Below are 15,859 nucleotides of genomic sequence, written 5' to 3'. Positions count from 1 at the left end.
TTTCGATGTAATAACTAAATTGTGACTAGGTTTTTAGAATCCATTACGCTTCTTATTGCATCTACTGTTTTTTATATGGATTCAACTACTGAAATTTGGAGTACATTGAAGGCAAATTTTGGTCAACTGAACGATACTAAAGTATGTAATTTGCAATACAATCTTGGTAATGTCACACAAGAAAATAAATCTATGGATTTTTATTTCATAAAACTCAAGGGAATTTAGGAGGAACTTAGAAATTTTAAGCCTCTGCCACAATTTGAGTGTGGAAAATGCAATCCAACTTGCTTTAAAAAGTACTCCGATCAATACAAGAAAGATATGCTTTTTAGGTTCATCAATGGATTAAATGATACTTTTTCAACTTTAAAGACTTAAGTTACTGTCATGAAACCATTTCCTATTTTGGACAAAGTGTATAACTTAGTCTTGCGAGAAGAGAATTAGAGAAGCTTACTGATTCAGTCTAATTCAGTAATTGAATTTTCTACTATGGCAATAACCAGTGATAATAAAAAAAAGGAAAAATCAGATGTGACTTATAGCCATTGTGGCAAAAAAGGTCCTGTGAAGGAGAAACGTTTCAAGCTTATTAAATTTCCTAAAAATTTCAAATTCACCAAAAGTAAGGGAAATTTCGAGAAAAATAGTTCTATTGCAAACAATGTTTTTGCTAATGCTAGTTTTGGTTCAACTAGAGAAGTGTTTACACAACTAGGCCAAAAATAGGAGCTCATTGGATCTAGTTCTAAGTCCTAGATGTCTCTCATCAAGCATCAACTTCACAAGTTAATGCCTTTCATCAATGAAGGTAATTCTAACAGTAACCATGGTATTGAAATTCTGTCCAACACTCAGTAGCTAAAACCTTCACTTGTTAACTCTAGAGTAACAAGTATTCTTTCTAACCACTTTTGTTCCAGGACAACTCATAGTCATCCCAATAAGCTTGCACGTGTTTATAGTGTCAAGATTAAGCCAAATTCCTAGATAATAGATACTGGAGCAAGTGGTCATGTTTCTTGTCCACTTAAATTTCACTACTACTTATCTTGTTCATAACTGTTTTGTGCAACTACCTAATAACGTTTAGGCAATGGTCACACACATAGGAACAATTAGGTCGACATCTTTGTTGGTTTTACAAAATGTCCTTTTATGTACCATCTTGCCAATTTAAACTTGTTTTAGTGAGCAAGTTAACTCATTCAAAACAAAACTATGTCATTTGTAGTGATACATGTTGTATTATCTAAGACCTCACCTCTTCGAGAGTGATTGGGGTTGCTAAAGTCAATTTAAGGTTGTATTTCATACAAGACAATCAAGATAATCAGTATCTGTCAAAGTTTAGTATTAATAAGATTGAAAATTTTCTTTCTGCAGTTTTTGCTAATGGTTGTAAAACAATTCATAATCAGTTTGATCTATGGCATTTTAGGCTTGGTCATTTACCTTCCAATAGAATAAGTCTGACACATCAACAGTATCCAGAAATTCATTGTACAAGTGATTTAATTTGTGAAGTATGTCATTTGGCGAAGTAGAAAAAATTATCTTTCCATGTTCATGTTCAAGGCACAATTTTTGCATTTGAAATTTTGCATGCTGATATGTGGGGGCTTTATAGAATCCCTACTGGTAGTGGTCATCACTATTTTCTCACATTAGTTGATGATTTTACAAGATTTACCTAGATTTTTTAGATGAAAAACAAAGTTGAAGTTTCTGTCATTGTACCATACTTTTATAACTTTGTTAAAAACCAGTTTTCAACTACCATTAAGTGTATGCGATTGGGTAACGGTAAATAGCTCCAACTCATTGATTTCTTCAACTCAACAAGTAATGTTCATCGCTTGTATTGTACTGATACATTACAACAAAATGGTGTTGTTGAACACAACCATCAACATCTTCTTGTTGTGGTAAGGGCTTTGCTATACTTATTGTTGCCCACATCATTAATAGGATACCTTCAAAGATTCTACAAAATAAGTCTCCATTTGAGTGGCTTTATCATAAACAACCTTGTTATGACTATTTCAAAGTCTTTGGTAGTTTATGCTATGTTTCTACATTGACATAGCACAAAACAAAGTTTGACAAAAGGGCTAGTAAACAGGGCCAACCTTGGGTGAAGTCACCCAAGCAAGGGCTTTAGGCCCCTAATTTGGGGAAGCCCCAAATTTAGAAAGGTTTTATAATTTTATAATAATTATAATATAATTAATTATATTAAAAAAATATAAAAGTAAAAAATAATTAATAAATTACTTATTCTCTCACTTCAACAATTATATGAAAATAAATCTCAATTTTTTATCACTTCTTAATTTCTAGAATGTTATTAATTCTCAACTATATTTGCTTATTTTCAATCAACTAACGATCATATATATTTAATCATCTCCAACAGTTAATTTTTCTCATTTATTTCTTTTATTTCCAATCAACGTATTTAATAATTTTCAACCGTTATTTTTTTTATATATAAAACCAATTTTTTTTCAATGTATAATATCTACTTTTGAATTCTTCTTTTCTCATTTGCTTTTTCTTCCTTTAACTTTAATTTGCCTCCAAAGAATACACAAAAAATCTGTTATGTTATTATTTTTATAAAGCCGAGAGCTTCATTTGCGATTTGTAATAAGTATTCAACAATTAGGTACTATTGTTCTAATCTTTACAAACTTTTTTATTTTAATTTAGAGTTTATATTATATTATTATATTGTCTTTATTTTATGTGATAGTTGATTTATTTGAATTAGAAATTTTGATTGTTGATTTTATATTAGCCATTTAAAAAATATAAAATAATTATAGTAGCTAAATATTTTTGTACCTCATAATAAATATTTGAATATAACAAATCAAAAATATGAATCTGGCTATTCAAAACTTAAAAAAAAAAAGAATTGAAAGTTTAATACAATATAAAAAATGAGCACTTGATAATTTTTTTACAAGTAATGAAAATAATGAATTAGAAATTATTAATGAATGTCTCTTAAACGAACAAGTTAATAATCTTAGAGAGTTAGGCCTCATTTGATAAATTTTCAATAATTTTTTTAATTTCAATAAAAAAATACCTCATTTAAATGTTTCGTTTTAAACTTTTGAATTTATTGAGCAGCCTTTGTTAGTAAGTGTTATTTCTTGGTTATCTTAATGGTACAAAAGGTTTTAAAGTTTCTGAGATTGATGCACGAAAGGCATTTCCAGGAATGTGGTTTTCTATGAACACGTGTTCCCTTTTCTACATCTAAAGCGTACCATAGATCAGTTTGCATTTCCTCAAACAATTGGTATGCATGATCTTGTTTTTGACTTTTTTGACTTCAATAACATTAATTCTAATTCTCCCGCTTCATTATCTACTGAGTCACCTATTTCTCAACCCTCTTCATTCACTGATGTTGCTTCCACATCAGAAAATACACTTTCTTTGCATAATTCATCAAATTCTTAATCATCTTCACCTACTCATCACTCAATTCCAGGTTCTAGTTCTGTTGATTCATATCCTTATGTTAATAATACCTCCAATATTAGGAAAAGTACCAGAATTAAGCATGGTCCAAAATATTTAAAGGCTTACTAAGTTCATGTTAGTAATGTCACTGCATATCTCATTATTGACTATTTGTCCCGCGGTCAGTTGTCCCCTGCACATAAGGTATTCACTGCAGCTCTATCTCAAATTCTAAGCCTACTTCTTACCATCAAGCTGTTATTAACCTTCACTGGAGAGATGCCATGACTATTGAATTGAAAGCTCTTGAAGATAAATGGTACATGATCCATAGTACCTTTGCGTCTTAATTCTTTTGCCATTGGTTCTAAATGGGTTTATAAAGTTAACATGAATGCTGATGGGAGTCTGGAAAGGTACAAGGCTCACTTGGTTGCTAAGGGTTATAACCAAAGGGAAGGCTTTAATTACTAGAAGACTTTTAGTCCTGTTGCTAAATAGTCAACAGTGAGGGTCTTTATGGCTTTGGCAGCAGCACAAGGTTGGCATTTATCCCAACTAGACATAAATAATGCCTTTCTTAATGGAAATTTGGAAGAAAATGTGTATATGAAGCTACCTCAAAGTTTTTCTATCAAGGGGGAATATCCACCTGATACTCAGTTAGTGTGCAAGCTACATAAGTCCTTGTATGGACCTAAACAAGCTTCAAGGTAGTGGAATTCAATATTTACTATTTCACTTCTGCATTTTGGTTTTAAGCAGTCACTATCAGATTATTCTTTGTTCACTTTGATCACTAAGAATGGTGAGTTTGTTGCTCTACTAGTTTATGTCGATGACATTTTGATTGGCAGTACTTTAGTTCAAGCATTATGTGATGTTAAGGCATGTCTAAGTTGTCAATACAAGCTTAAGGATCTTGGAGCTGTAAAATTTTTTTTGGGGCTTGAGATTGCAAGATCACATGAAGGTATTTCACTGTGTTAGAGAAAATATGCCTTAGATCTCTTAGAAGAGTTTGGTTTACTTGGTTCAAAACCAGTGACAACTCCAATAGACCACAATCATAAATTGAGAAAGAAGATTGATGTAAATAAAGAGGTTGATTCAACAAGATAAAGGCAACTGGTAGGCAAGTTATTATACTTAACCTTTACAAAACCAGACATCTCCTATGTTGTCCAAGTATTCTCGCAATTCATGGATCAGCCAACTAAAGAGATGGTGCTTGCAGCACATAGAGTATTGAAGTATCTGAAATCATCACCAGGTTAAGGCAAGAAAAAATGAAGGTAGATTCAGACTTAAAATTTCTACTTATTATGGCGGGTGGTTAGGTTGGATGCCTTCATGCACAAAAGTCAATGACAAGCTATAGTATGTTTCTTGGTAATTCCTTCGTTAGTTGGAAATTCAAAAAGCAATCAGTAGTGACTCGAAGTTCTACTGAAGCTGAATATAGGTCAATGGCATCAACATGCTGTGAAGTGATCTGGTTAAAATTTTTTTTGGCAGATTTTGGTTTGAATCAAGACTCAACAGTGAGACATTACTGTGACAATTAGTTAGCAATTCACATCTGTAAAAATCTAATTTTCTATGGAAGAACAAAGCATATTGAGATAGACTGCCACTTTATAAAATAGAAAGTGCTTACACAAGTTATTGAAGCTGCTTATGTTTCTATAGAGGAGTAGGTAGTAGATTTGTTCACTAAGGCTTCACAGCCAAAGCAGTTCTACAAGTTACTTGACACGATGCACGTTCATAACATAAACGTTCATCTTGAAGGGGATTATCTACCAAGATAAGTGAATGCAGATTAAAAAGAAGTTAATATGAATGAAGATCAAGGCATAAATCTATTACGGAATGCCTTTAGGAAACATAACAAACTAGTGAAGAGAGGATCATGTGCTTTCCATATGACTTGAAGAGCTCTAAGACATGTGTCTGTTTATTTTAATCAGTTACTTTATTCTTTTACTGAAATTGTAAATACTGGTTAATTGAGAGTTAACTCACCTGAAGTTTTTTTTTTTTTTGTTAGATCGAGTATAAATACTCTTAGTTGTATTCATTTCTTGCTTAATGAGAATACACATGAAGATTCCAGCATTAGTTTGTTATTTCTCAGTTTTCTCTCAACTTCTCACAGGAAAATCTGAAAAATCAGGAAGGAAACAAAATAGGATGAAAATTAGAAAAAAAAAAATCCGGAACATCTAAAGATGAGAGATGGAGGGAGGGATCTTTGCTAGTGTTTGTGTGTGTATATATTGATAATTATATATATAATTGCTGGTTACAAATTGGAGGAAGTTAATGTTCAAGTCATTTCTGTAACTGGACATCCTTGGCATGTTATATAAATGTTAAAAGGACAATCTTCTAACATTCTAGATTGCTATAAGCTCCTCACCAGTAAGAACAAACCAGCTCCTTGTTGATTTTAGTTGGAGTTCAATCCTACTCATCAACCCCTTAAAAGTTTTGGACCTGAATTTGAAGCCATCCAGGAAGTGATCACGTCCACAAGAAGGGCTATGTCCTTAGAAATTTCTGCACGAAGAACTGTCGAGTCCGTACCTAATGTATTGCTGACTTCTTTGGCAACAGTCTCCCACGGTGTTCCCACAGTCAGATTTGCCAAAAACTCACTTCCACGATTTACTGCATCGGCCATTGCGGGTGGAACATCTGGAAGGGCCTGCAACACAGATGTATTAGAAAAACAGCTTGCCATTTCCAGGGCGAAAAGGAGTTACAAGCTTAGACTGCTTGCTGGAACTGCTCTTCATAAAAAGCACATTAGTCTTAATTATACCCAGATTATGATCAAAAGTATATCATTCATTCATGCAAAAGCATTCTAAAGTAATTTGTTACAAGCATACTTGTTGTAGAGGAAGCCCATGATCTCCTGGCAACAATCGAATTGACATGTCCAGCATTGAGCTGATGGCTGAGTCTGAACTTAGCACCTGAGCCAACTTTGGAGTTTCATCAATTGAGTCATCTTTGAACTTTATTAGAAGATTCCTCGAAATGCCATAGTATGACTTTATCTGAATATGTGAAGAATAAAAAACAGAAGCATAAAAGTTAGTCTAAGATTATATCAGAAGAAAATTGCAGTTTACAGTTTTTCAAACCGATTAATAAGTAAACCATCTTAAAATTGTTGACATCTTCCACTTGAAAAGTGTGAGAATTAGTATCTCTTCAGTGTTCTACATTTACATATATGTAAAACTCAGTAACCCTCTGCAAAGGCACCAAGCGCCAGAATTAGCATCTTATAAACTCTGCTTCTCTTCCCTACATTGCCCTTAAACTTGAGGAATAATGGAATGGAGTAACAAAATTAGCAAGATACTGTTTTCAAACAGGGATGCTGATGCTTAAGCATTTTTTCCTCCTCCCAGCAATGCATAAATCTCAATTGTTTTCCCCACGGTCTTCTAGGAAAACTTGAGCCAGTTTAAATAGTTACTATTATTTTTATCAGAATATTGGTATACAAAAAGAGGCTCTCCACAAACCACCTCACTGATGGGACACATCAATCAGCCAGATGCCAAAGTCTAGCCATGGCTCAAACTATCTACCATGTGGTCCAAGCGCCAAACAACTAGGCAAGCACATTTTGTATAAGAGTGAAAGATCTGAAACAAGAATGCGAAATGCAACAACCTAGGAACAAATAAGTTAAGAGATTTTACATACAAGTCGTCGAGTTTCTTCTGGTTTTGGACTGAAATCTTCTCTTCCCTTGACTAAGTCCATGTACAAGGGAGGAAGTTGTTCAACTAGAGGAAGAACCTGCTTCATAATGGGAGGGCTAAAGTTCTCTATTTGCTTCAGTGTCATCTCAGCCTGCAAGTAGTTTGTGTAAAATGGGATGAGTCATTCCTTCTGGAACAACTAATAACGAATAAACTCAAGTTTGAGAAAAATGATGAAGTATTGCCTCAAGATGGAAGATATGATTGAGGAATGATAAAAGAAGCATAAGACACAAATCTTACACAATAGGATCCTTTTAGGTCAGATACAATAAAAACCAATTGAAAGGCACTCCACGCTCCAAATTATCATACTTACAAATTGGAAAGACAATGGCAAGTAGGCAATTAGAAAAACTCCACATTATCCTAGCACTTTTAAGTAGAGTAAATCATGTAAATGGTACCTTAAGTATAGTCCACTATTCAATTTGGCACCTGAACTAAAAATATATTTAATGCGATACCATAACTATCACTTTGTTTGTTGTATAACTATTTAATTGACATACGAAATAAAAGTGATAACCTTTAAGCCTGTCTTCTGACAGCATGTGTAAATATATAAAAGCACATGCCAACTGAGACTAAACATTTAAGTCATCCAATATGAGACCTTTAGTGCCAAAATGATGACATGTAGCTACAATTTGGCATTACATGATTGGTTATGACACTACACAAATTCTGCTTTCTATTTTTATTTTTCATTTTTTTCCATTTCTTTAACTTCATTCTTTTTCGAATTTTCTCTCTACCTCATGCTCTTTTCTCTCACTTTGCAACCATGCATGGTGGATCCGTTCTTTCCCACCCATGTCCTACAAAATCTTGCCGGAGACAAATCTTCATTGTTTTATCCAAAATCAAAGAGATATTTGTCCCACCCTTAGCTCCACTTTGACCAAGGATAAGACATCTCCTGAGCCAAATCCAATGGTGATGCTTAAAGGTGAAAAAAGCCTTCTCATGGTCAAAAATTAAATGTGGTTAACATGGCCATTAAGACATCAGGACTTCTACGAGGGCATCCTCACCACCATCGTTATTGATTAGATCAATTCTCTTGGTGCTACCATTGGCTCTCTCACTAAGACAATGGCAAAATCTCAAGACCAAGTCAAACATGTAAAAATCCATTGTTGAACTCTAGATTTGAGCTTTTCATTTCTTGAGCATATTGTTCTCAATTCCTAGGAGGCTATGCATATTTGATCACCAAGTTACAAATTGAATGTATGCTAGTTTTGTGCTTTCTTTTAGCAATTTGTTGTTTTAAGGCTAATAGGACTGCAATTGAGGTTGAATCTCGGAGGTGGATTTAGAGAGAGAATTAAAATATGGGTTTAGAGCTAGAGAAAGAGAGCAAGAGAGAGAGACGAAGAAGAAGAAGAAGAAAAAGAAAAAGAAAATTGAAAAGAATAGGAAAAGGAAAGAAGAGCTAGTAGAAAGTAGAATGTGACTAGGATGATTCATAGAAAATGGTGTTTCAAGAGAGAACCAAAGACTGAGAGGGGAGAAAGAGTGTGAAACCTTTGTTGCAGAAAGAAAGAAGAAATACAAAAAACAAAGTAAAAGGAAAACAGAAACAAGAAAGTTTAAAAAATGGAAAAAAAGGGTACCAATTACAGGATCCATGTTAATGCCATCTGGATGGCACTAAAAACGCCAAATTGCCAAGATGACATGGAATTTTTAGGTCCACTTGGATTTTTTTTTTCTCTGCATTGGCCTTTACTACATTATATGACTTTTGAAGGCCACTTCAGTATTTATTAATGGAGTTGATTAAATGGCATACGGACAAAAAAAGGTGAGAGTTAAGATACAACATTGCATAATTTTCTTCTTTAAGTACTAGACTGAATGTTGCTCATACTAGGAAAATGAAGCAGACAATTAAAAAATCTTCATATTATCCTGTACTTTCAAATACAAATATGTATTTGAACTAAATAATTCCTTTTGACAATTCATTTGTGCTTACAAAGAACCCAACCACAAGAAGGGTATTAATGTAATACTCTACTTCACAAGCCCCATGTGAGACTTAAAGGCCACAAGAGAAAATGGGTTATTGCCTAAACTGCAAGTAGAGGAACTGAGTTCTCAAGGCAGAAGAAGAATTAATAAAACCTAAGATATCATGTTTGACCAAAGCTCAGAGTCATATTACCTAACACCAGCTATCCTTTAGAAATAGAATTACCATAAATTTGAGTTTGAGAAGTATTGAAGTCACCTTTATTGCATCAAAACTCAGGAAAGGAGTGATACCAAAGAATAAGGATATAATGATAAGAAATAAAGTATTCCAAGGAAGGATAGGGCTGACTCAAAATTAAATAATATTTGCCTAAAGTTACATGTAGTCAACAGATTGCATGAACTTAACAATGTCTGAAATTTTCCTAATCATACCAAATATATGATATCAATCAACAGTTTAAAAGCAGTGATAATGATTAAACTATGATTAAAAAAAAGCCGCTGTAAGTTGTTGTTTTAAAAAAAGTTATTTGCGTGCAATACCGGAAAAAGATATCAAGTAACTCATGATTTTACCCCCATGCGGATTGTGGGTGACGATGCAATTTGTGATAGAATGGGTCCAATGCTTTGGGCCACTGGCACAAGAACAGGTGAGAACAACGGGATGGCTAAGCTTGCTTCCTGCAAGATTATAAAATAAATTTTTTCAATCTCATTTCAATTCAAAAAGGAGTTATATGGTAGCCATCTCAAGATGATATATTTGCTGTCAAATGCTGACTAACAAACAATCAACGTAGGTAGGCTGATCAGTTACTTCCTTAAGGGAAACAAGAAATATGCAAAGTGAAGCTGATCTTATCAACATTTATTTGCTTCAGCAGAGACTGTAGAGGCAGTGAAGTAAGGGGAAAGATGAATCTTTTACTCATATTTTGCGGGATTGTAACTTTTCTCCAAAAATCACCTTAATCTGCAAGTTGTAAGGTGTAATCTTTTTAATGGAAAATTGGATTTAGGACTCTGTAGATCCTTCCACGATCACAGATAAGTTGCCTTATTTTTCACTAACTTTAAACATGCATGATGAAAAGTTAAACTACCTTGTTGTTGAATGCCATTAATACATTCCCACTTCTTTGCACGGCATATCTTGATCCTGTACAATGATTCATTAATCAAATAAATGGCTGCAAACAAACCGGCTACATCCTTAGGATGAATATTAATATCATACAAGAAGATCTTGTAATACCAATCAAAAGATGGATGACAGAACCCAAAGAATGGCCAATCCCAAAAGTGGGAAGATCATGCACCTGTATGATGAAGCTTTAAGTCACCTTTTTAGTTACTTTAGTAAATAAACTGGAAGAAGGTCCGGGAGCGATTTATATTGGAAGAATATTCATTTGAAGATTATAAATTAAGAACTCACTGTTTCTTGTAGGAACCGTAAACACCTGTCAAATTTAAACTGGACTTCATCTGCGATGAAGAAGTGATCAAACCCACTAGCATATGGTGTCGCAATCACCAAAACACCCCTTGATTACAAAAAAGGTTAAATAATGAATTCTCTTACTTCTCAGTAAGATAACCCTATTAGAGTCCAGCCACGGTCAGATTAAATTGCAGTTTAGGTCATGAGGCTGATCAAAGATAGAATCAACAATAAACTGGGTGCTAACAAGAATGTGTCTACAAAGATTGAATAATAAATGATGACATGCAATACACATAAAGACATTAAAATAAATTTTCTCACAAGAAAAATAAATATGCTGTACTACTACCACACCAACTGCATCAAACTCAACTGCCCCTCAATCAAATGTTTGGTAAGCAGGTGACTGAGTATCAATAAAAGATACTTACTTTTCTGAAAGGCGCTCCAAAAACCAACGATAGGTAAGCTGAGGAGCGGCTCCAACAAATATACCACCAACAAAATGAACAACTGACTTAGGTTTTGAGTGTTTTGGTTGGAGAACCCATGCTCCCTGGATGTATCAAACCAATTTCATTAATTAAGGCCCTGTTTGGTTAGTATTTTTTTTCCCTTGCTTTTTGCTCCTTAAATAATTACTATAAAGTAAAACAAAATGATTAAAAACATGATCATAATTGATTTAAAAAGGAAAAAAATTAAAATATAATAACAAATATAACATAATTAGTCTACATAAAAGAAGAATCATGCATTTTATCATCTAAAAAAACAGACAATTTGACAAGGTGGGATAAAGAAAAGAAATATTATAAATGTTAAATCAGATAAAACCTCGACTTGGCTCCAATCACTTGAACCACCCCAAGCACCTTGCGATTGCCTTACAGTCTCTGTAAGTAATCTGAAAACACAAGGGAGACGAACAGATAGGTGAAATTACAAATCCGTAAAGTATTTGCAGGACTGGAAGATGAGAAAGGATATGATTATACCTCTCAATTTCACCATAGAGCTGAACTGAAGAGGGCTGTTTCTGGTTGTTGCTATTGGGATCATCGTAGTTACAAAAGATTCTCGGAGTAAGACGGGGACGAATTGCAGGCGGCAGAGAAACCTTGAGAGCCGATACAGAGAAGCATCTTATGATGCCAGTTCTATGCGTGCGAGTCTGAGTTTGAATAGGGGATGGAGTCACGACGCACCTAGCCATATCCTTCTGGGTTTTTATCTGCTCTGCTGTACCTGTTAGCCTGCTGACTTGTGTCCTTGTTCCATGTCTTTCTGTTTTCTCGGTTTTTGATGCAAGCAGTGACCATGGGTTTTGCAAGCAAAACAAATCTTCTATCTTATTTTATTACCCTTATCCCCTATTCATGTCCATAAAAGATTTTTTTTTCATTTCCTATAATATTTTAAATTTCATAAACTATTTAAAAAAATTTAAATAAACTTTTATTTTTATAGTACCTTCAATCAAATTCTTATACTCTTATTTAAGTTAAATAAACACTTATAACTAATTATTAACTAACTACATTAATTAAAATGTCACTTATTTATTTTATATCATATGATACTCACATAAAAAATAAAACACAACGTGATTATATCATTATGCTACGTTAACACCATATGATATTAAAAGAAAAGTAACATTTTAATTAATAACAATTAATCAACAATTAGTCGTAAGAGCTTATTCGATTTAAATAAAAGTATAAAGATTTGATTAGACGTAATAAAAAAATAAAATTTTTTTAAAAATTTTTTAAATAGTTTAAGGACTTTTTAAGTATTATGTATTTTTATTTTTATACTACTTTTTAGGTTAAGTCAAATTTTTATGCCATTTAAAAAAATTATTAAAAAAAAATATTTTATTCATAAAATTTTATGTCATTTGAAAAGTGAGTATTTAATTTCAAATAAAAAATATAATGAAAATATATAAAAAATGATAAAAAGTGAAAATAATGCATACTTTCTTTCTAAATGTGATTACCTAAGTTAGTACAATATGTTCTTTATTTGATTTGATTCAAAACATTTTAATTTAAAACAAACTATTTGGAAGAAAACTTATATATACTATTATACATATGAATAGTTGAATTTAATTTCACGAATTGAGTAATAGTGACTCACTTAATGTAATTATATAAGAAATTAAATAAAATCAAAAAATAAATATAAAATTGAAAATATTTATGTCTTTATTTATTTTTTTAAAAAAAAATATACTAAAAAGAAATTAAAATCATGTCATGTGAGAATTGGTATCTCATTTTCTAACAATTATTATGTCAGAAATAATAGCTCAATAATAACGCAAAAAATCCAAAATGGGGGAGGTGAATTGGATTTTAAAAAAAAAATTCCTAAAATCAAATTTCCAATGAAAGTGTCAAGCCCAACTCTATAAAATATTTGCCATGTTATTCATATGCTTTGTCAAGCCCGACCTTATAAAATACTTGTCATGTCATTCATGTGATTGACAATATGCTTGCATACATGGAAAGCCTCGAAAAATCGTCAAAAGTTGGTAGTGTACCTAGTGGTGCAACTAAGTTGAATTAAGCCTCGAACTAGTCCAAATAGAGATTAAAGATGAAATTAAGAATTTTAAAACCCCATAATGACTTAAAATGGTGATTCGGAGTTCGAAAACCGATTTGGAGTCAAATTAGAATTTTCATGACTCAAGGGCAAAATGATCATTTTGCCACCCCGAGGTTAAGATGTGAGTGTTGGATGAAATTTTTGACTAAGATTAATCATTTGGAGTATAATTTGAGTTTGAGAAGTGAAGAATTTTAATTCTGACATTTTTCCGAGCATAGGGGTAAAATAGTCATTTTGCCATCCCAGGGGCAAAATTGTAATTTTACACCACCCAATACTTGTCCAGCACATGAATTTTACCCAATATTATCATGGATAATTGAGGAAATTTATATGGTGGAGAGAGATTGCTTAATGAGTAAGTATGACACATGGACTAATGGAATGGTGACATGTGTCAAATTCTCATCCATTTATTATTTTCCTTATAAATTAGCACAAAATCAGCCCATTTCTTTTCATATGGCCGGCCAAAGGAAGAACAAAGGACGAAAAGAAAGAACAAAAACCCTAGAGTGAAAATTGAAGAGAAAATTGGTGGATTTCAAGTAATCAAGCAATCAAAGGTAAAATTTCTTGATTTTGACTTGTGATCTACCTTTCCCATACATTCTTGTGCATTTTCCATGGTTGAATCACATGATTTCATGATGAATCCCTTGCTGGCTGAACACTTAGAGGGAGGTTTTGATGCTTGATTTGGTTAGATTTTAATGTATTTTACTGTTTTAAGTTGATTGGTGATGTGTAGCATGAAAATCAAGCAAGAAAAATTCACTTCCTCCCATCACCCATCATTGGCTGAATTTTCCATGTAAAGTGTGGATGGTGGATTTGATTTTATTTCAAGTGAATTGGTTAGGAAATGATGAATTACGGTGAGAAAATCAAATAGGAAAAATCAGAGTATTGATGTACCCACCATGGCCGAAATTCCCAAGAGAAAATGTGAAGATGATTTTACTAAATTTTATGCTATTTGACTTGTGTTTGATGGTTTGGAGAATTGGAAGAAAAATGGAGTTAATTGGAGTTAAATTGGACATATTGGCCAATTAATTGAGTGATAGATCGAATTAGGCTAATATCGTTTTATTTAGCTACACAATTGAATTTGTGTAGAACACCGTGTTTAGACGATAATCCGAACAATTTGCATTCCATTTCATGCATCCATATAGTTTTATAATGGTTTAGCACCAATGTGGTAAATTGCTTGATTGTGCATTATGTCTAAGTGGTGAATCCTTTGATAAAGGCAAAGAAATTGTACTCGAGGATCGATAGTCGGAGTACTCTAAAAAAATTCGACTCCCAAAATAGTGAGTAACCTTATCATCATTTTAATTATCTAAAGTGGTCTTTTTATTCGATTTTATGAATTTTATGAAAAATGAGTTAAATGGTAAATGTTTGAGTTTTGTAACTAAAATGTGATTTAATGAAATGATTTTATAACATTGTCTTGAAATTGAATGGTGGTTTAAAAATAGAGTAATTGAAGACTGTTTTCATGTGTTGTAAATTCATGGTTTGAATCGAATGGCTTATGACAATATTTGCATGAATGGCTGAATTGGTATTTATGTTGAAATATATGAACTATGTATTTAGCCTTGAGAGGCTGGATCGTGAAATAATTGCCATGTCATGCTATTGCAAATTTTATTGTATGGTGGGTTTAGCTTGCTGCAGTGGGCGGGTTTTATGGACCAGCCTATTAGAGGGGCACGAAATCCGGTTATACGTACCTCGGTCCGAGAGGCACGTAGGGTATCTCCTGAGGTATGGTTAGAGTTCACGTCACGCCGAACCACCTCGTGATGATGAACTCCGCTAACGCCAAGGAACGACTGTGTTTTTTTCAAACTAAAAATATGTTTACGTGTATACGAAATTTTTAACAGCCTTGGCGAACTCGGTTAAATGCCTCGGTCAAGGTATTTCAGAGAATGATTTTGGCAGGAGCCAAGCTTTTAAGATACTCATAAGCCATGTTGATTATTTAAATGAAATGAATATTTATGTTATGAAATACATATTGAGATGAAATATTTTAATCGTTTCCATTTACTCGACTTTAGATATTTTGTATGATGTCTGTTTACTCACTGGGATTATATAATCTCACCACCCTCCTTTCAACCCATTTCAGGCTCAAAATAGGCTGTAGATAACTGATTTCATCGAGGGCTATCATTGGATTTGCATCCTCCAAACTGTAGGTTCACAGTCTTCCTTACTTTTGGTTATTCGGGGGCCCACTGGTTATTGTAAATTAAATTAAATATTCTGGCTTACTGTGTTACATATGTATGAATTTATTTTGCTTTTACACTGAAAAAATTATTTACGTTTAACTCTAAAAAAATTATTTTATAAGAAAATAGAATATTTTATTAAATATTTATTTTATTTTTTTTATTATATCCAAATAATCATAATTTCATTTTAAATGAAGGTTTAAGACGTTTAAACTTATTTTTGATTATGAATTATGTGTTTTGTACTC

General features: G+C 32.8%; 1 protein-coding gene and 1 long non-coding RNA gene across 2 annotated transcripts; one reads left to right on the top strand and one right to left on the bottom strand.

Moving 5' to 3' along the window:
* On the bottom strand, positions 5,714-12,056 carry LOC18612866. Its single transcript, XM_018113954.1, has 10 exons — positions 11,715-12,056; positions 11,554-11,623; positions 11,148-11,272; positions 10,708-10,816; positions 10,525-10,588; positions 10,373-10,428; positions 9,843-9,950; positions 7,219-7,368; positions 6,387-6,557; positions 5,714-6,199 (listed from the first exon to the last, which is right to left on the bottom strand). Exons 1-10 carry the CDS (start codon positions 11,930-11,932, stop codon positions 5,966-5,968), a joined length of 1,305 nt encoding a protein of 434 aa, XP_017969443.1. The 5' UTR covers positions 11,933-12,056; the 3' UTR covers positions 5,714-5,965.
* On the top strand, positions 13,870-15,542 carry LOC108662239. The gene is made up of 3 exons (XR_001928052.1): positions 13,870-13,913; positions 14,606-14,669; positions 15,503-15,542. It is a non-coding gene; the product is annotated as an uncharacterized LOC108662239 (long non-coding RNA).

This window comes from Theobroma cacao, chromosome 1 (assembly GCF_000208745.1).
Source record: "Theobroma cacao cultivar B97-61/B2 chromosome 1, Criollo_cocoa_genome_V2, whole genome shotgun sequence".
Taxonomy (NCBI): domain Eukaryota; kingdom Viridiplantae; phylum Streptophyta; class Magnoliopsida; order Malvales; family Malvaceae; genus Theobroma; species Theobroma cacao.
The sequence above is the reverse complement of the archived record's forward strand: the minus strand, read 5'-3'. Positions and strand labels throughout refer to the sequence as shown.